The 20632-nt window shown below is 40.5% G+C and overlaps 1 protein-coding gene across 1 annotated transcript in view; it reads right to left on the minus strand.

Annotated features, from left to right (window-relative positions):
• Positions 1 to 18558, minus strand: part of MAA3 (P-loop containing nucleoside triphosphate hydrolases superfamily protein) — a 464706-nt gene extending 446148 nt beyond the window's left edge. The window contains exons 1-3 of the mRNA XM_089415984.1: positions 18166 to 18558; positions 17437 to 17596; positions 16849 to 16985 (exon numbers count right to left, since the gene is read on the minus strand). Coding sequence (XP_089272110.1) covers positions 16849 to 16985; positions 17437 to 17596; positions 18166 to 18285 — 417 coding nt within the window. The 5' untranslated portion in view covers positions 18286 to 18558. The remainder of the gene's footprint in view (positions 1 to 16848; positions 16986 to 17436; positions 17597 to 18165) is intronic.
• Between the last annotated feature and the right edge of the window lie 2074 nt (positions 18559 to 20632).

Genomic DNA, 20632 nt, shown 5'->3' on the forward strand with positions numbered 1-20632 from the left:
CTCGTACTAAACAGCGAGTGACTCGGCTAAGCAGCTCGAGCAACCAAAGAGAAATCGATATACTCCAATGATGACTGAGATGAGGAGATTTGCCTTCCTTATATAGATTTCGTGGAGCACTTTTCCCTCCATTTCGTCCTCCATTGTGGGCCCTTACTTAACCATCATCATGCAAAAGTTAACCCCCCCCATGCAAATCGAACTAGGGAGTGCTTAATTCCCTAGTGAAGGTGGCCCCCATGTGTAACTTAACTACAAAACAAACAACTTCTCCTAAGTCTAATCTCCTAATAAAATCGAATGGGGTCCACTAACTCCAAAATTGGCCCCATGATACAAAAATTAATCTTGTTCCAAAATAATTTAGGAAGGGACATGACAGTCCTCCCCTCCCAAATGTTGCTTGTCCCCAAGCAACTTCAATGTCGGATGCTCAAGAATGTGCTCTCCCTCCCAAGTGGCATCCTCATCCGGTAAATTCTTCCAACACACCAAATACTCTCTGATGATCCTGCTTCTGAGCTTCCTCTCCCTGGCCTCCAAGATGGACTCTGGCTCCAGGATCAAATGCCCCTCATCATCAAGCGGAGGCAACTCCATGACTGTTGTAATATGTTTCCCCAACACCCTCTTGAGGCATGACACATGAAAGATGTTATGAATCCTGCTCCCTGGTGGTAGCTCCAACTCGTAAGCCACCTCTCCAATCCTCCTGATCACTCTGTATGGCCCAAAGAATCTCGGCTGCAGCTTTTCGGCCCCCTTTTGCTTCAGTGTGGACTGTCGATATGGCTGCAATCGAAACTAGACCTAGTCCCCCTCCTCAAAATGCCTCTCTACTCAATGTCGATCAACATACATCTTTTGCTAGTTCTGGGCTATCTGTAAGTTATCCTTAAGAGCCTTAAGGATATCTTGGCTCTCTAGGATCCAATCCTTGGCCTTTGGGGCCCTGTTGTCTCCAAAAACAATATTAGCAAAAGACAAAGCATCATAACCATATAAAGCACGAAAATGAGTCATACCAATGGACATATGATGGGTGGTGTTGTAACAATACTCTCCCAAGTGCAACCATCAAATCCAAGCCCTCTGCTGCCCTGTCACATAATTCCTGAGATAGCCCTCTAACCACTGGTTCACCCTCTCTGTCTGACCATCGGTCTACAGATGATAGTTGGTGCTCGGGGTGAGCTCAGTGTCGACTAGTCTAAAGAGCTCCTGCCAAAATCCTCCCATGAATCGGCTATCCCTGTCACTGACTATGGTCTTAGGGAGTCCGTGCAGACGAAAGACCTCCCTGAAGAACAACTTTGCCACCTATGAGGCTGAATATCGTGTTGGTATGGCAAAGAAGTGTGCAAACTTGGTCAGTCGATCAACCACTACAAAAATACAATCCTTCCCTTGCACTGAGGGAAGTCCAGTGATGAAATCCATAGAAATGCTCTCCCATTTCCCCTCAGGGATGGGAAGAGGCTGCAACAATCCTGCTAGATGGGTCAACTCTCCTTTGTTCCTCTGGCAAGCTTCGCACTCTTGCACATGCCTCAACACATCTCCCTTGAGTCCCTTCCAAGTGAAGCGCTCTCTCACTACCATATATGTCTCCCTAAACCCCTGGTGCCCGGACAAAGGAGAACCATGAGTTGCTCGAAGAACGCGCTTTCTCAACTATGATCCCGAAACCAAAAATATGTGCCCCTTATAATAAATAACCTCATCCATCACCCTGCAGTGCTCATCTACATAGCTTCCCTCCAAGATCTCGCACGCTCAATGATCCTTGGAGTATTCTACCAATAACTGAGCCTTCCAATCATGACAAATGCTCATGAGTGAAAGCCTGGTTGGTCTCCTGGATAGTGCATCCGCCACTACGTTGTGCTTCCCCTGCACATACTCAATATCAAAATCATAGGCCTGCACTTTGCTAACCCATCTTTGTTGTCTGTCATTGAGGCCCCGCTGCCCCATGAAATGGCGAAGGCTATCGTGATCCGTCTTCACCCGAAATCGATTCCCCACCAAATACTGTCTAAATTTGGCCAATGCATGCATTATGGCCAACATCTCCTTGTCGTAAATGGAATACGACAGCTCATGAGGTAGAAGCTTCCGACTCTCGAAAGCAATGGGGTGCCCTCCTTGGGACAAGACTGCCCCGATCCCTACACCTGATGCATCGCACTCCAATGTGAAAGGCTGAGTAAAATCTGGGAGTGCTAATACTGGACAACAACTCATCACCTCCTTGAGGCGATCAAATGCTACCTGAGCTCCCTCCGTCCACGCAAAGGCCCCTTTCTTAGTCAGATCAGTAAGGGGTGCTGCCAACTGTGAGAAGCCCTTCACGAACTTCTGATAATAGGTACAAATGCCCAAAAATCCTCTCAACGTTGTCACATCTCGGGGCTCTGGCCAATCCCGAATGGCCCAAATCTTCTCCTCATGCACCTTGACCCCATCTACACCTATGATGTGTCCCAAGTAAAGCATCTTTGTCAGCCCAAACTCGCACTTGGACATCTTGGTGTAGAACTGTTGCTCCTCCAATATACGCAAGACTGTCTCTAAGTGCTGCAGGTGCTCCTCCCATGTCCTGCTGTAGATCAAGATGTCATCAAAGAATACCAGTACAAACCTCCTCAACAGACCTATGAATACATGGTTCATGCATGACTAGAAGGTAGCCGATGCATTGGTCAACCCAAAAGGCATGACAAGGAACTCGAAATGCCCATAATGACACCTGAAGGTTGTCTTTGGAATGTCCTGCTCTCTCACCCGGATTTGATGATACCCTGACCGCAAATCTATCTTAGAGAAGTACTTGGCTCCTCTAAGCTCATCCATCAACTCATCAATGCGCGGAATGGGATACCTGTTCTTCAGCGTCTTCTTGTTGAGGGCCCTGTAGTCAATACACATGCGGAGAGTCCCGTCATTCTTCTTCACCAGCACAACCAAAGAAGCAAATGGACTAGAGCTCGGTCTGACATGACCCAACGCCAATAACTCCCTGATGGCTCTCTCAATCTCGTCCTTATAGGCCCTGCGATGTCGATAGGGTGTAGTGATGGCTACCTGCACACCAGGCTCCAACTCTATAGTGTGCTTGAATCCCCTGTGAAGTGGTTGCCCCAGCGGTATATCTCCAAAGACTACCAAATATCTATCCAATACTGCCTGTATATCTAGATGTGGTGGTGTAGTCTTTGCCCCAGCCTCTGAAATCCTCAGCTCTACTGCCCATGCTATGTCTCCATGCCTCAAATCGACCTCCATCCGGTGGGCTGAAATTGTCTAAGGGGGTACAAATACATGCCCCTCAGTACCACCGGCTTGCCATCCGGTCCAGTAAACTCCATCACCAACTGTTTCCAATCGGTGGTAACCCAACCAAGGGAATACAACCATTGGACACCCAATACCACATTGGTGTCCGGTACATCCACCACGAAAAAGTGGTCTGTCATCGAATAGTTCCCCATAGTCACTGTCAGAGCAGAACATATTAAGTGCACTACATAGTCTTGTCTCCTGGTATTAGGACTAAAAACCCCTCAAACTCTGTAGTGGTGATGCCCCTCCTCTGGACCATCTGAGCATCAATAAAATTGTGGGTGGCCCCATTGTCTACCAAGACTGAGACACGTTGCCCCTGCATCGTACCTCTGATCCTCATAGTCAAAAATTTGGGAATCCCACACAAAGAAGCTAGGACTCCCCCTGCTGATGCAAAAGATGCTCCTCCCTAAGGTGGTGGTCGTGGTGGTCCTCTTCCTGATGGATCCTCGATGTCTCTGCCACCAAACTCCAACTCCTCATCATCCTCCTGATCACTGTCTAAGAAGACCTCGATGTAATGGGCCTTGCCTATTGTGCACCGATGACCAAGTGCCCAAGGCTCTCGGCATGTAAAACACAACTTCCTCCTCCTGAGGTCTCTCCTGGTCTCATCATCCAACTGACCACACCCTTGGGCTACTCTCTGTGTTGTGGGTGCTCTAGTGTCACTTCCCTTTTGAGGGTAGGGAGTGCGTGCAGGAAATGGAGCTTGAGCCTTGGGGATGGCCCCCTGCAAATCCCAAGTGCAAGATATTGCATCCAAAAGAGTAGATGGTTTGCGAGATTTCACCAGTCCCTGCAATGGCTCTGTCAACCCCTCTACAAATGTGTATACTCTCCTCGCATCTGACAAATCGATTACCATGACTGAGACCCTCAAAAACTCCGATATATAATGCTCTCGATGCCTTGTCTGTCAGAGCTGGGTCAACTCCATGAAGTGAGCCTCTGGATCCTTCCAATCAAAGCGCTCCACTACTTTTCATCCGAAGTCCTCATAGGAGGTCACACAGGTATGTCCCAGAGTGGACAAACCATGAAACCACCAATCATGCACCTCCCCCTCCAGGTGCAATGTGGCCATCGTGATGGCCTCTACCTCTGTCATCTGAATCAGCTGGATGTATGTGTCCAGCTTCTCTACCCGCGTTGTGCACTTGGAAGTGCCATCATATGTAGGGAAATACATTTTCCCAATAGAACGATGTAGCTCATAGTTCTGCGTACCATAACCTTTCCCCTTCTCGTTCTGCTTGAGCTTGCAAAAGTCTCTGAAGGTCAGAGCCTCTCTGAAGTCTGCCCCCATGGACTGCCACTCCCAGAAATGCTCCCCCATCAATGATGGATCCTCACCTCCACCAGTTTCTCCCTACGCCAAAGGTATAAAAGAGGGTAAAGTAGCTCGAGTTGGCTCACTCGAGGATGGCCGCTGTGCAGTGGGTGAAAGGTGATCGAACTGTTGAGAGGCCCCTGAAGTCTCTCCAACTACGAACTCCCGATGAGTGCTTCGCTCCTGGTTCTGCATTTTGATCTCGTCCAGCATCTCCTTTTGCCCCTTCGCCAAATCACTCAAAGCCTTCAAGAGGCTATCGAAGGCCATCTCTTCCCTGCTCTTGGGCTCACCCATATCTTTTGCTACCGCAGTCTTCCCACAATCCTCTATATCCAAAGTAATCTCCAACTCCCTTTCCCTACTTCGGTACCTTTGTCTTTTGTAAGTAATATTTTGTCGGTCCTCCTCACTCATAGAAAAGTTTCCCCACTGCTGAGCCAGAATCTAAGCTCTGATATCACTGTAATGCTCCAAACTTAAACAAACAGTGATATACAAAAGCAAATACGATTCATACACAGAAAAATTAAACGCTCAGCAAATACTCAGTACACATCTGAAATGAGAACCAGTTGAGACATTTTATTAATGGAATGGAGCAAGTACAATAGTGTGGAAAATGCACTTGGGCTTGCCTCAAGGGCAAGCTTGACAAAACCCAGGTGTCAAACAGTAAGCTCAAAGCTGGAAAGTAATTGCTCCTCTAATGCTCTGCGCAATCTCCCAGTAACTACAACTGCTAGCTGGAAAGGAATTGTTAGAAACCCCACCTCTGGTGCTAAGAAAAATAATGAAACTTCAGCCACAAGCGCCTTGGCCAAAACCCACAAAAACCTAGAAAGGGTTTGGCCCGAATCCAACCTTCCAGATTCAACCTCCTATATGGCCCCTCCAAACAGCTCCAAAAATACAACCTACAAGGAATGGCCACAAAGTCCTCCTCCAAGCTCTGAAAGGGAAGTAAACACCACTCCAAATATCTCCTCTAACCTCCACGGCAAAGCTCAGCCTCCAGGACTGATACTCTACCAACCAAGTGAGCTCCCAATATTGCCTCTGCGCTGGCCCAAGTATTGAAAAGTCACACTGCCCAACAAGAAGCTCAATCAGCTCCCAAACTCTCCCAAATGCTGACAATCCTCCCTAGCCTCCTCTCCGGAAAATCTCGCATCCAAACTCCATTGCTAAGCATCACCAACAAACTCGGCCTCCTCTCCACTGCGTTCTCCAGAAATACGCACCCCCTGGAAGTGAATGCTACTGTTGGAAATCACAACGTGATCCTCCTAAAGAAATGAAGAAATCCTTCCTAGGGTGATACTCGAAGTCCCCCGAAGAAAGGATGAGCTTTGCGCCTGAAGAACTCGTGCTAAACAGCCAGTGACTAGGCTAAGCAGCTCGAGCAACTAAAGAGAAATCGATATACTCCAATGATGACTGAGATGAGGAGAGTTGCCTTCCTTATATAGATTTCGTGGAGCACTTTTCCCTCCATTTCGTCCTCCATCATGGGCCCTCACTTAACCATCATCATGCAAAAGCTAACCCCCCCCCCCCCGTGCAAATCGAACTAGGGAGTGCGTAATTCCCTAGTGAGGGTGACCCCCATGTGTAACTTAACTACAAAACAAACTTCTCCTAAGTCTAATCTCCTAATAAGATTGAATGGGGTCCACTAACTCCAAAATTGGCCCCATGTTACAAAAATTAATCTTGTTCCAAAATAATTTAGGAAGGGACATGACAGTAAACTGCTCTGTGAAGTTCATCTAGTAATTCATCAATCTTAGGGATAGGGTACCTTTTTTTGATAGTTTTCTTAATGACAGCCTAGTAACCAATGCACATTCTTCATGTGTCATCCTTCTTCATATTAAAATTTGACAGCTCAAGGAAGAATTTCTCGTAGAAGAAATCATATCTTTCAATTCTGTTTGAACCACCTATAATAAAATTTTATTTCTAACAATTCTAATATGACTTTCTAAAAATAGTAAGTCACATCTCAATTTGGAAGTGACTTTCCAAAAATAGAAAGTCATGTCTAAATGATCAAAGATAATCTTGACATATGGAATCCACTTTAAAATCAAATCAATCATGATTATACAAGTCAAGAATTAATATTTTTATCCTTACTAGTATTATTATTATTATGATACTATTATTTATAAAATAGTCTAAAGTCATTCACCTTTAATGGATTAATAAAAATGAATTCTCTCATGAAATAAGTAAATTAAATTGAGAATCTCTTACTTGGCAAATTGAAGCTCTCTCTTGGAATAAAATAGTAACTTCACACTTAAGAGAATGTAACTTTCCCTCACTAATTCAATGTATGACAAAAGTGTAACTCCTCATTAAATGCACTTGTAACTCTCACCAAATATTCTCTCTCCCTAATTAGAATTGTAACTCCTCAAAACAAGGGTACCTCTCTCTATTCTTGGGATGAGTTACACTTCTCCTCAGGTAACTCCTCCCTCATGGAATTCAATTTTCTTATTATTGGCTCAAGGAATGAATTCATTTTGTAACTCTCTTTTCTTATCTATTTAAGCAAGAGAAAGTGAGAGTTGAGTGTAACATGTTCATTGTGAAGAAGGAGAGTGAGAGTTGAGTGTAACATGTTCATTGTAAAAAAGGAGAGCTAAAATTGAGTGTGTGCAAGAGAAGTGTGAGAGCAAGTGAAGAGTAAAAGCAAGGGAAGAGTTGGAGCAAGTGTGTAAGACAAGATTTAATCAAGAGGAGGAGGAGATTTTCCAGCAAAGAGCAAGAGCACTTCAGCTGCAAGTTGATCAAACATTGGTGACTTTATTCATTCTCATTTTCTCTCTCTCTTTGTACTCTGTTGAACAATTGAAGAAATCTAATAGAAGAAGAATCATTTGGGTTTTCCCCTTGTGGGTTTTGCCCTAGTCATTGGACCTAACTCTCAGTGTCTCATATTTGTGCTTGGTTGTCTTCATATGATCCTTAAGTTTATGTTCTATCTACAATTGTTGTTCTAAAAAGTTGTGAAGAAGAAATTTGCATTCTAAGTAATTGTAACAGCATAGTACATTCAGTTTTCTGCAAAGTACATTCAGTTCCATTCAGTTTTCTGCAAAGTACATTCAATTTTCTGCAAGTACATTCAGTTTTCTGCATAGAACTTTCAAGTTTCTGCAAAGAATTTTTAAATTTCTGCATAGAACTTTCAGATTTTAACACTTCTTTACCAAGACCATGAATGAAGCGAATGGACTCGAGCTAGGTCTGATGTGGCCCATTTCTAATAGTTCCTAGATGGTCTTTTCTATTTCGTCCTTGAATTTCTTCGGGTTATTATTATGTATTAATATGTTTCCAAGGTTTAGCTTAAGTGTGATGCCCCTTTCTGATCCTTAGAAGCAAAAGGGAGTTGAGTCATAGCCTATATTGATCCCATGGGCTATTGACAGAAAAAACAAAGGGGTCATCATAATAAAATAAATAATAATTAAACAAAAGGGGTGGTAAAAAGTTACTTTTGGAAAATAAAGTGACCCATGGCATTACCCATGGTTTTCGGAGGAGGGAATTATTATTAAAAAGGAGGGAAATATTATTAAAAAAGAGGGAAATATTATTAAAAAGGTGAGGAGATTGAAGGAACGTTATGAAGAATTATTGGAGAATTTGTTGTGGAGCTCTAGTAGCTTGTTGAGACAGGTGAAACCCTCATTTGGCTCCCAGTTTCGGTGTTGAAATATACACCGTAGTTGGTGGCATTGGTTTGAAGCCATCCTAGCCAATTATTGTGTTGCAGATTGATCGTGTGGCCAAGGAGATTGATTCAGGAAGACGATTTCACAATCCATTGTGCAACCCGAGTCATTGAATTTCAAGGGTCGAGTTTGTTGATTTTGTCAGCCTGAATCCACTGAATTGTTGTGGTTGACTTATCATCTCACTTGGGGATCAAATTGTTGCATTGATAGGGTCGAGTTAGCAATCTTGTTTGGGTCGAGTTATTCATTCTATAAGGACCGAATTTATTATGTTAGCTGGGCCGAATCAGTAAAGAAGGGGACGCTGAAATCCCATTAAATTGTTGACGTTGAATTCCTTGGTTCATAAGTGTCGAGTTCGTGGGTTTTGCAAAAGTTGAGATTATCGATTTGTTGAGAGGATGAGTCCATCATTTTTGCTAGGGTCAAATTCATTATTGTGCTAAGGGCAAATCACCATCTATAGAAACGAATCATTCAGGACTAAAGGGCTGAAATATTGAAGAAGAGAGGGTTGAATTTGCCCCATGCATGGAGGCCGAAATTATCTAGTGCAAGGAGGCCAATTATTCAGTGTGAGATGCCTGCTCCAAGAAGTCAAATTATGGAAGTCAAGCTATTGATTTGCTAAGGCCGAGTTGCTAAACAAAGGTCGAATTTATTACTTCTTTAGGGCTACATTTGCATCAGGATTAAAGGCGTATTTATGGCCCGAATTACAATCAAGGAAGAGGGCCGCATTCCCTAGCCGAAATCCTCAACGGAAGGACCAAAATTGACACAATATTGTGGCCAGCATTTTCTGAAGTATATTTGCCAGCTTCTATCTCAAAAATTCATGTAAAATTCCTCTAAAGAATTCCTTCATAAAATAGTGTCATATTTGCAACATTTTCTCTTCTGGGTTTGCATATTTATTTAATTGTTGGTGATTTCCATGGTGTAAATTTGAGTTGATTTATGGTGTTTTAAGTAAACAAATTATGCCATAGAATTTATGAATTGAAACCCTTGAAATTTTAGCAAATTAATGATAAACGATATAACATTAAGCCGACCTAGTCAACACACATCTATTATATACCTAGAAGGTTAAACTTAAACCAACCTATGTGGGCAGACTACCACTATCGAGGAAGGTGCTCTACCTCCCTTGATTGATGTATAAATATACGCTGAAGAGTCACTTGTAAAATAATTATTCTAATATACAAGTAATTCATTCCTTAGCCTATGAGCATTGTTACCCATCATATTGCATGAGGTTCCCTTCATGGTTACATATCCTTGGTTCATCGATCAATGTGCTAGTGGATAGTTGATGATGATTCTTGCTACTTAACATAACTTATGTTAGCATCATGGTATTACTCCTTGGACATATGTATAATGGTTTTAGCCCCCCAACAAGCTGGGTGATGATGATGTTAAGGATCATACTGATGGAACACCCTAGTAGTTATTGATGGATTAAGAATGACATATCTTGATGGTCTTTTATTTGATGGTCATTAGGAAGGGGTGCTCAATGTTGTCCCTCTTGTGTTAGGTTAGTGCATGATTCATCCGTTGAGGTGTTATAGACTACTTGGGGGATGATTTATGCGACATGTTTGATTAGTTTTACATGATGACTGCACATTTGCATGATAGATATCACCTAGTTATGGAGAACTCAGCATACTTACCTCTTTCTACTCCCATTACCCTTCATTCCAACAGGGCTGCCTCTTACCCCTCAAAAGTGGGTAACCCATAGGAGAAAAATTTTCACCTCAATTGACAGCTAGCTAGCCAGCAACCCCATGATGGTCAGCACAAAGCATTATGCCAAAGTTCTCCATCGATTCCTCCAATCAAATCCCTCTCCCATCTAGCATTCTTCTTGAAGGAAAGTGGAATATCTTTCGGAAGGTACTCTAACCATTCTTGCAATCATGTACTTTCATTTGATGTTATCAGCACAATGATATGGATCACGAAGCAAAATAGATGATCGACCGATCTCAATTGTATCCTTTGTAACAAACAATTTTTGTTTATTCGAAGAGGGACCTTGTTATAATACCCAATGTTTTAAAACTTCGAATCTGGTTCGGAAACGGCCGAGGGTCGGCTCCGACTCTAACTCAGTATCAACTCAGCTGGTTTGATTTCAATGACTCGTTTGTTGTAAAAAATACATTAAATATTTATATTTTTATAGAAAAACAATTTTAAAGATTTTCATTCATGTTTCCAAACACAAAGCTTTAGAATATAGAGAGAAGACAACATATGATCAAAGTAGGCTCATGAATATATCCATTATAACAAAATGGCACCCAGTGCACTATCCAATACATACATGAATAATGATATAGAGATCAAAACAAAATGCATAACCAAGATACTTGGCACCAATCCAATATGAGCAATGAGGCTCAACCATATATTGGCTCAACATGCTAACTGCAAAACATATATCCGGACGGGAGTTCACCATGAACATCAGTGCTCCTATGAGTTGACGATACTCAGAAGCATTTCCCAATTCAGGTCCAGCAGCACTACTGCATAACCTTTTAAAGTTAAGTTCCATCGAGGTAGTCACAGGCTTGCATTCCACCATTCCAAGTTCGGAATCCAACTCCCTCTTACGTTTGTAAATGAGAGGGTCTGCACCTGTCGGAAAGAGGTCATCCAAATAAAGCACAAGTATGAGAGGTCTATCATCCACAACCTTAAAGCAATGGTTTGGATCAGCTTCATTCCTAGTGAATCTCAGCTTCATCAGATAGCTATCAATCCTCTCATAACAAACCTGGGGTGCTTGCTTTAAATCATAGAAAGATTTCTTCAACCTGCATACATGAGATTCCCAATCATGAATCTCAAACCCCTCGGGTTGTTCCACATCTGTGGCCTTGCTACTACATGAGGGGAAAGGTCCCCTTGAAAGTTTTCTTTCGGTACATCTCGAACATATACCTTCATGCTCTTCTTTGAACTCAAGCATCCCTGTCACCATCTGTCTCACATCGGGTAGGGCCTTACAATGAAGATGGGCAAACCTCCGGTGCCTTAGTTCAGATTGAAGAGATGTATCACAAGACATGGTCCCCAATGGGCTTCCTGCAACTTGATATAAAGTGCCAACCCTGAACCCAAGAGTAAAAGCATCTTTAAAATTCCTTTTCCAAACACATACCTTTCCATCAATGAATGCCACCTTGTAACCTTTGTCTTCCATTGCCAAAATGGACACCAGGTTCTTCTTGAGATCAGGTACATATAGAACTTCTTGTAAATGAATCGTGTTACCCTAATTCAATTGAAGGGTAACATTCCCTACACCCTTTAGGATAGGTGGCATTATCTCCAAGAATAATCTCCAAGTTTGTTTCCTTCTCTATCAGATTAGAGAGAGCTTCCTTGTATCTGGTGAAGTGCCTTGAAGCACCACTATCAATAAGCCAATTTCCCAAAGAGTCCAGAGGAGAGGTAGTGAAGAGGGCCAATATAAGATAATACTCCTTTTTCTTATCAGAAACAACATTTGATTCTTCATACCTGGAGTTCCTTGCTTTCTTGGAGGGTCGACCATTTCCTTGATGTCCCGCATTCCTTTTTCCTTTGCCATTGTATCTGTTATTCCTTTAATCATTGTTGTTGCCCCTGGAATGATTGTGATCATCATCATGTGATGTGTCCCTTCTATTTGGACACTCCCTTGCACAGTGGCCAAACTTATTGCAAGAAAAGCCCCTGCCCTTCCTTCCACCTTTAGATCTGAGCTTTCCATTGAAGTGACCTTTAGACCCTGCATTGTTTCTCCTTTTGGCATGAGTGGAGAAAGCAGTGGCGTTGCCTCTATTTGAAGGCATTTCTTGCTCCACCATTCTTGTTTCTTCCTAAATGCATCTTGACATCAACTCTTCAAATCCCGGAATTCAATCATTATTGAGAATAGTGGTTCTAAATATATACCACTCGAGTGGGAGTCCTCCAAGGGTAGTGATAGTAAGTTCCCTGCCAGATATGATTTCTCTAATCGATAGAAGATCATTCTTGATCTCGGTGATCCTTAAGAAGTAGGATTGAATATCCTCGTCCTTGCCCTTCTTAATATCCTTCAACTTATTTTTGAGGAACAAAATTTGATTTGCATCACTAACCTTGAACATGCTTACCAATCTGTCGTAGATCTCCTTGGAGGTGTTTAGATCGGAGATGTAGGCCACCAGACGCTTGTCAATGGAATCTCTGATAATCTTCTTCGCTTTGACTTCACCCTTGGTGTACTTGTTCTTTGTAGCAGCCGGTGCATTTGATGGAGGCTCAGGGATTTTACCCTTCACATAATCCAACACTTCTTGTTCTTCCAATGTCAGATCAAGAGACATCTTCCATCTATGATAGTCAGACTTTTCACGGAGCTTGTCTTCAGCCGGGAAGTGGGATGAGGAACCCATTGAGCCTTTTACCTTGTCAATTGTCTTCGGTGATTGCTCGTTCACTCTTGCTTGGGCTTCGTCTTCACCTCAGTTCTAAAACCATGTTAAATTTTTGTATGTTCTATGCTTAGAGCAATTTACTTCAATTTTTCATATTAGCCCAATGTCAATATTCAGATTAGCAATCACATCAGCATGATAGTAAAGTGCAGATAGAACATAAACATAAACAGCAGAAGACAAGCCAAGACAAGAGGACACAAGATGAGGCATCAGCGAGGGACAAACCCCAATGTGGGGAAACCCTTGATCAATTCTTCTTATATTCTTCAATAGTTCAGAGAGAGAGAGATAGTACAAGTATACAAAACTGATATTTATGGCAGCAGTAGAAAGACCATCATTCAACTAATGATGACAGTTCAGAGATGCAGTCCAGAATTCCCATGACAGTCTTCAACCAATAAGAGTGTTGTAGAAGATCATCAATCTAGAAGCCTTCCTTACAGTTGCAACATTCCACTGATAGCTTGCAGCACCTGCAATTAGCCAACCCAGCCCTTAACCTTTCACACTATCAGTCAACTAGGCTCTTCAAGGGCTGCAATCCACCTAGGGGAGACTCTCCTAATCCATATTGCCTCCTGAAATCAATGTACACTGCAATACTACCTCAGAATAGCCTTAACTGCTTGCTATGGCTTGCAGCCTAGCAAAGCAGCTAGTTGAAGCTACAGATTCTTCCAACAGGCTTAAATAAATCCTTAACTCATGCCTTTGTTACAACGTTGTCACCTACAGCAAACGCTTGTCTATCCATGCATCTTAACGTTGTGATAAGACACTTTCTTGTTGCGTTCTAGGGCTACTTATGCTGCGACTTAGGGTCTTTACTTAGCTGTGAATTAGGTCTCCTTTGACAGTGGATGAAGGGCTCTTCTTGACCTGCAGTTAGGGCACTTTAGGACTGCGAATTGCGCTCCTCCTTAGGTCTCCTTCACTGCGGCTACACTTCTCCTTTTAGACAGCGACTAGACTTCCTTTATCAGCGGCGTTTTAGGCCTCCTTATGTTGTTGATTAGGGTTGTGTATTGAAGCTCCTTTAGACAGCAAATAGGTCTCCTTTACCTGTGGCCAGACCTTCTTACAAGACAGCTCCTAGGTCTTCTCCTTTCAACTGCGTCTAGGCTTTATGAACTGCGGCTAAGTCTTCTTGCTTGGACTGCGGCTAGACCACCTCCCTTAGGACTACGGCTAGGGCAGCATAAGTCCTTCCTTGACAGTGGCTAGGGTTAGGTCACCTCTAGGACAGCGTATTATCCTTTAGACCTCTCTTCCACCAAAACCCAAACAAGTGGAGAGAGATCACAAGAGATGTGTGTCTCAAATGACTTGAAGACATTTTCTATTTATAATGAAACGTTGAGGATAAGTTGGGGTAATTTGGTTGCTGGCCGACCTTGACAAATTGTCAAATAACACAAATAAATTCATATCTCCATAAATACATGTCGGAATCGGATGATCTTTAGATCAATCCTACACCTCTTGATGAGAGAAATCCAAGAAATATATCAGCTGCCATAAATAAGAAGACCCACATGGAGTTTGGCCCTAGTTGCCAATTTTAACACTTTGGCACCATTTTGGATCTGTTTTTGGGTTACATTGACCTCACACGTGCAAAGAAAGGGACTGTCTCTATCGCAGAAGAGGACAAAGTATTGCAGTCCCATTGGAAGGTCAAGACAAGGAGGAAGCAAAGGTGTATATCAAGCCTAGTTGTCAAAGGAAGCTACCTCCACATATAGTGAGGGAATCAAGGTTCCAAAGTTGATCATTTTCAAGTGCTAGGATCTCTGAAGGAAGTTGAGAAGTTGCAGGTCTGAAAAAGAAGGCCGAGATCTGAATTATAGATGAGGTACAAAGGAAGACTAAGTGTTGAATTGGGCACGAAAGAGAAGCAATGAAAGGAAACTTGAGTCTTGGTCTTGGAGTGGCAAATAGGTCAAGGGTCTTGGTCTTGGTATTCGTCAATTGAAGTCTCAATAAGAAGAAGAATTTGTTCGGGTTTTCCTCTCAAGTGGGAGAGGTTTTGGCTCTGGCTGATAGCCTATATTCTGTGTCTCTTGTCTCTTTATGGTTTATGCATTGATAGTTGTTTGATGAAGAATAACACTATAATAACATAAGTAGAAGAAGATCCTAATTTAAGAAGTAAAAAGCATTCACAAGCAGTTATCAATAGAAGAGAAATCACTTTATCTCGATGCCCTAGATTTCTCAACACTACCTTATTGCCCAACAAGGTCAACCTCTGCATTATACTCGTTTCGCATTGATGACAGCAAGTTAGCAACACTTCCCATCTTTCGAAAAAGCATTGAAGACCAATGCGTTTTTGGTTGGGAGGAATAATAGGTATTCTAATTCCTAACATTTCTATATGTAATTATTATCTCCCGTTATTGTTTGCATTAGGAGATTATCATTATTGATCTGGTGTGACAAATAGTTTTTAATTTCCTATTCTTGTGACTCGTTGAGATCCTATCTCCAACTGGATCTATTTTTGTATTTTGGTTGCTACTTCTTAGGATCTAAGAAGTATTTCTCTCATAGTTTATTAAGGTAATTTTTCCTCTCGTAAAGCTAGTTAAGCTTCCCATTTGCTCAATAAAAATTACTTTGTATTTAATGCTTTGTGTATGAACTCAGATCATGAGTTTGATTCCCCACCTCACTAAGAAATAACACATCAAAGATGATATGTGAAACCTTTGATCCACAGCAATTAGGCCAATGACTCTAACCAAAAACTTTTGGATCACCAATAGAAGATTTGGATGCACTCCTGAAGATGATCCCTGGTTGGGATTGAAACTTCAATATTGTTAAAAAAATAGCACAGTTTCCCATTACTCTTTTCACATGCTCACTGCATAACGAAATGGTTTATAATCAGATCTTGTTGTCAAAGAAAAAGATTGACTAATGAAGAAAATGAAGCAGCAGATCATGGTATTTTATCAAAAGGAAGAACAAAGAACAAAAGGAAAAAGGAAAGGCCAGTACAAACAAAGAAAAAGCGTATTATTGTGAGAACACAGGCCTTGTTGCCTCACGTTGCTGATTTACTTAAAGGAAAGACAAAGAAGAAAAGTGAAAGAAGTAATATCCCCACCCACAATACTGAGGAGGTACAAGAGGGTGGTGATCAAACCACGAATGACTATTTGTTTTGACTGGTTGTGTAAGAGATAGTCTCTTCAACATGGTCTTCAGATAAGGGGAACTGTTGAAGCAGTTGCTCAACATGGACGGTTATTCATGTGAATACTAGCCTCAACATAACAGTGATGGCAACTTGACAGAGCATTAATCATTGGTTCCAAATCTATCGAAGAGGAGCAGTAGACAGCCTCTTGTTCATTGCACGATAAATGCCAGAGACATAGCATGCACTGAAGTCACTTTCCTAGAGAACTAGCAAGCACTAAGGTTGGTTACCCAGATGCCTAGATATGGAGTTGGGGCCATATGTCGTCTTCAGGTAGCCATAGTCATCTTGTCAGTTTTCTAATTGTTGTTTGATTCCTCCAAAATAGTTTTAGCCTTTGTATTAAGGAGTGTGAGAATAATAACCTGAAAATAAGTTAATATAATATCGGTCACAAAATGACTTGGTGACCCAATATATTGTTAGTAGATTAGTAGTTAAATAAGGTCATAATGACCAAACTTTAATACTAGTGTGGTGGTTATAAAAGTTCATTAGGCCAACCACTGAACTCATGAATATAAAGTGTGAATGGTTAGCATTGCTGACTGCTGAAATGCTGGCCAAAGTTTATTCTACTATGAGAAGCTCCTGAATTTTCTTTTGTGCCAAAAAGAAAAAAGAAAGAAAAGTAAAGAAAAAAGACAAAGATTGCCCTGGACCATAAACTTGTTTCCAAAATAACACACTTACTTTCTCCTTGCTAAGCAACAATAAATCATTCTCTGCAAACTCTTGTGCAACTTCAGCTTTGACCGCAATACGAACTTTGTAAAATTCATCTGCCCTTTCACAAGAGGCTACTGCTGCCATTTGATATTCCATAGTCTCTGTCCAGATACATTAAGTTTAAGTATATTATCAAGAATAGTTATATGAAAAACATTTGAAGCTGATAAACACCATTTTCTATATCATCTGGCTAAGGGCATGCAAAATAAAGTTAAACTTTGAGTGGACAGGTCCAGTCAATAACGCATGGTTTACGATTGGGTGCCTAGTTTTGATATTTGTACTTGTTTTAATTGATGAATGATTATGAGATTTCGTCCACAGTGGAGCACAATCAAAATTTTGCATCGTTTGTAACAAGTACTAGACTCTAGACTACAGTGTCTTTGGTTGGATAAATAATAGTTTTGGATCGGAGTGGGTTTATGGGCTATGTATAAAATTAGTCCTGCGGTGTTGTATAATTGGTACTTAGCATTTTAATGTAATGAGTGCAGCATTGAAATTTTAAAAAGAAAGACTGCAAGTGTGCCGGAAAAAAGAGACTACCTTCTTCTTCTTGGCCTCTGGCAATCTGTGCTTTGATTTCTTCAAACAGTAGAGGCTCAAACACACTGAGATAGTCAATATTATCTTTAAAAGTATTGCTTACTTTCTTGAGAGCCACACCATCATTTCCATCTCCTGTTTTTCGGTTCTTTTGTTTTACCTGCCAAATTCAATATATGCATTAATAACTTGTTAATAGTATTTTTAAGAATCAGGGAGACTCTCTCGATAAATTATAATTCAGAAATAAACTTATAATCCCACCAGGAGAGCACTCTGTCGGTATTTACACTGATATGATCCTAATATTACATCATTAGTTGTTCAATCAGTATATGCGCACTTAGCCTTAACCATAATTATCCTACAAAATAGAGCTAGCAGCCGACCATGGGGTTACTTATCATTCCTGGTATAGAACCCATATCTAACCTAATTAGCCCATAGCAAGTGTGTCAGGATTCTAATAACATGGTAATAATTCAAAAGATCCGAACTGATTTCCTTAGACAGCTAGAGCACAACAATACTCAGTAGGTAAGGACCAATATTGTGACGTTATAGCTAGCTAAAAAGGTCGTGTTTTACATGGATTGATAAAATCGAATTATTTTCAATGATAGCGAGCCCGAAAACAAAGGTGCTCATTTTACAGAACGGAGCTACATAATAATGTATGTACTTCAACGAAAACGGATTCAGCATAAAGAAAGAAGAAAACGGAGTTGCCTTGGAGTCGCGAAGGAGGTGCAGATAATCCCAACAGAGAACAATTTTCTGAAGCCTGGCTTGATGAGCATGAACTCCCTCTGTCGCCCTCTCCCCAGCACCCTTGCTCATTGCCACCATCTTTACCAGCTGCTGCTCCTTCGGCCTCCCCTGTTTACCAGTTGCAGTTCAGTCAGACTCGCTTAAGCCGACAAAAACACGGGAAAGTTTTGAAGTTCACCCTCGATTCCACTTGCAAAATGAGCAAACCAAGTTAGACCGGACAGAGAGAGAATAGCTGCCGGGAATTTAATGGAGCTTTGTGCTTGTCCTGTTAAATGGAGAGCAAAGAGAAACTACTCGCAACAAGAAAATAAATAGGTTGACGCAATGGGACAACTTGCAGATAGTTTGTCTCAAATCAAGTAACTACCTATATTATAAGACATTTTAAAACTAAATGAATGTGCAAAGTGAGATAAAAATGAAGACAAGAAAATTATTAATAAGTTATCATATGAACAAAGATTAAATTATTTCAAAAAAATTAAGGAAAATAATAATAATTAAAGGAGAAGTTCATAGGGTGTTGAATAGCAGGGAAAGGGTGTAATATTAAGTTACTATTTGTATAATGGTTTTTAATTCGAAACATTGTAGGTGTTTCACTTGTGTAACTAATTAGAGGTTATAGTGATAGCAATCGGAATTGTGTTTCACTTGCCTAATCCTCAACTAGAGGTTATAGTAATAGCAATCGGAATTGATCCCGTGTCATGTGAGTACAAGACCAACTTAGTTGTTGATTCCTCTAATAACACAAACAAAAAAAGAGATTAAAGAAAAAGTTAAATATAAAATAATAATAATAATAAAATAATATGTAAAAAATTGTAGGAAGAGGATTTGAATATAAAGTGTTTTCCTGGAAGTGTAATTCAATGTTAATTTGAAAATATATGATAACTTTCATAGGAATATTAGAAAAATAGTAACACATTTAAGTAATTTTGTCCTGAAACTCCTTGTGTTTGGCTAAGAGCTTGTCTTCCTCGAACGTATGGAAACAAGTTAATGACCCAAGACCCAAAGGCATCTAATAGGATTGAAAGTCTGCCCCCTTATGAACCACTAGCGGGTCATTCTAGGGGGTGTGGTTTTGCTTGAATAATGGTGATGAGTCGCCTACATTCGTAGATAGCAGCCAAAGATAGTTGTCCTCGCTGCTAGTTTGACAACTGAGTTATGATAGGTTTTCCCACAAAAAAAAAAAAAAAAAAAAAAAAAAACCAAACAAAACAAAACCAAACAAAACAAAACCACTCTTAAGTAATTGTGTAAAGAAAAGGGCAAGGAGTCTATCACAGATACACTATATGATGGCTTCAAAAGAATGTTTTTTTAGAGGATAAGGAAATATTATTGAAGTATGTCACAAAAGATCAATTAAATATAAAGATTAATTCACTTCATGCTATAAGTTACCAAGTCCAAGCGGTTGGCAACCAATTTTATGAGTTTTCGATAACTTATGTGAAGACCTTCATTGAATTGTGGAAGAATTTAATACCCTTAGTAACATTATGAAAGTGTTAAACTCCACCTTTATTACTTCTATTCCAAAATTCAATAATCCTAAATCTTTTGAAGACATTAGGCTTGTTCTTACAAAATTATATTAAAGATCACTTCTTGTATATGAAAACTTCTCCTTTCAGTTTATTTCAAAATAATAGTTAGGATTTATAAATGATAGGTGAATCCATAACATTGTGGGCATTGATTAGGAAACATTACACTCCAACGAAACCAAAAAGATTTAAACCTTTATACTCAAGTTAGATTATTCAAAACCTCTACCAAGGTCAAATGGCTTTTATCCAAAATTGATTCTCATCTATATAGGGCTCTATACACATTTTTATCTATTGTATTGAAGAATGTTATTTATATGTTGATTATTATTACTAATGGATCTAACCTCTACAATTTTCAACAATTTTCAATCCCTATATAGGTATTTGGCAAGGGTGACCTATGCCTCCTTTATTGTTACTCTAACTACATATAGTTTGAGTATGTCTTTTAAGAAGGACAGACTTTTTGGATCCTATAAAATATCAATAATATGCAAAATCTCCACAATTCTCACATTTTGTTTGCTAATGACATACAAATTATCAAAACGGTAGAGGAAAATAAACAAAATTCATTGAAGGGATTCTAAAGCAAGTTTGCTTTTATTATTGACATGAGTATAAATGACTAGAAACCCACTCTTAGCTTTCATCTTGTCTCATGGGATATAAGGGATGTAATCTCTTGGATCCCACCCTATGTAATCTCATTTTTTGAGGATCAACTTAAGTATCTAGGATTCTAATTAAAAGTGAATAACTACTATAAGGAAAATTGGGAATGCATAGTAGAAAATATAAGGACAATAATTATAGGTTGGAGGAACAAATGAATTTGTTTGGGTAGCCAT

The sequence above is a fragment of the Pinus tabuliformis genome, chromosome 3_2, assembly GCF_031772625.1.
Source record: "Pinus tabuliformis cultivar Carrire ecotype Pingquan chromosome 3_2, CPIR1, whole genome shotgun sequence".
Taxonomy (NCBI): Eukaryota; Viridiplantae; Streptophyta; class Pinopsida; order Pinales; family Pinaceae; genus Pinus; species Pinus tabuliformis.